The following is a 1301-nucleotide window of genomic DNA, read 5'->3' as shown; positions in this document are numbered from 1 at the left end:
TCCACCCTGACTGCTGCTCAGGAAGTCCACAGCGTCTCCAAGAGTCTCCCCCTTCAGCAGTGTGTGCAGGAGAACAAACCCTTTGGGTTTGGCCCCAGCTGTTAGGTTTGACACCAGGAGCCTTGGGTCTGTGCTCAGGGGCCCCCACGCACAGTTGCACAAAACCAGGTCTGCTCCAGAAGCCACACCCCCTGTGGGGGGGCTGGTCAGGGGATCCCACAAACAGGTTTTGGCAGACAACTCCTGCAGGGCCCGCTCGTGAGGCAAAAGAAGCTCCGGAGAAGCTGCTGTGGCTGTGTAGTCCACATTCAACATAGGCTGGATGCTCAGGAGGGGGACCACGCGGGAGAAGAGTGGACCACTGCTGGAAAGAGCCTGGAGGAATACGCAGAAGGCTTGAGAGTCCAAACCTGATCACCCAGTCACTGTAAGGAGAAATACTTCTGAATCTATTTTACCTCTAACACTGTGATCCTCCCAGGAGAGCCGTTTTCTATGGTAATGTCCAGGCAGTGCCTCAGGGTCGGGGCATCCAGCAGACCGTTCAGCAGGCTGTCCTCAAACAGACATGCCTGCTCCTTCTGCACCACCTGCTGTAGCTCAGACTCCAGGTTCCCGTTCAGCTCCAGACGGCAGAGGACGCAGAGCAGTCGGGCCAAACACGGGGTTTGAGACTCAGGTTTGGAAACTTCTTGTCCAGAGTCCCTCTCCAGGCCTGAGATGGACAATTTCACTCCATGGGGAGCCAACTTCATCTGCAGCTGCCTGAGGAGACCTGAGAAGAGGACACAAAACAGATCTGAGAATGGAGTTCTAGCAGTAGTTAAACCACAGTCATCAATTACCCAACCTGAGAGGTTTGACAAATTTCAGTCATTAATTGGTCTTTGGTGTTTTTAACAGGCTCTTGTAGCATTGTTCTGATGATACACATATGAATGTAATCCTACAACTGCGTTTCTGAGTATTTCTCTATGCAAAACATGGATCAGGAACAGACGAGAACCTGCGGTTTGAAAAAGCTCAGGTTTATAATGCAGCAACCACCATTGGGCGGGTCATAGTTTCCTTTCTCTGCTACAATTCTGATGCATCTACTTACAGACAAATAGATCCATGTACATCTTTGTTTTCCTCATCTGAGCTGGAATCTGGACCTAAACTATACGGCTAATAGCTCTGATGTTGCTGACGCTCTGCGAAAACCACACAGATATTTTTATTCTGGCAAAAAACAGCATAATGATAATCAAAAGACCACTGGTGTTGTAGTTTAATGCATTAATCCAGGACAGGAAGAT

General features: G+C 49.7%; 1 protein-coding gene across 1 annotated transcript in view; it reads right to left on the bottom strand.

Annotated features, from left to right (window-relative positions):
- fasn (fatty acid synthase) overlaps positions 1-1301 on the bottom strand; it is a gene marked incomplete at its 3' end in the record, with an annotated part of 108812 nt that overhangs the window by 45853 nt on the left and 61658 nt on the right. Inside the window, 2 exon segments of the mRNA XM_024261534.2 lie at positions 6-375; positions 459-775. Coding sequence (XP_024117302.1) covers positions 6-375; positions 459-775 — 687 coding nt within the window.

This window comes from Oryzias melastigma, unplaced genomic scaffold (genome assembly GCF_002922805.2).
Source record: "Oryzias melastigma strain HK-1 unplaced genomic scaffold, ASM292280v2 sc00221, whole genome shotgun sequence".
Classification (NCBI taxonomy): domain Eukaryota; kingdom Metazoa; phylum Chordata; class Actinopteri; order Beloniformes; family Adrianichthyidae; genus Oryzias; species Oryzias melastigma.
The sequence above is the reverse complement of the archived record's forward strand: the minus strand, read 5'-3'. Positions and strand labels throughout refer to the sequence as shown.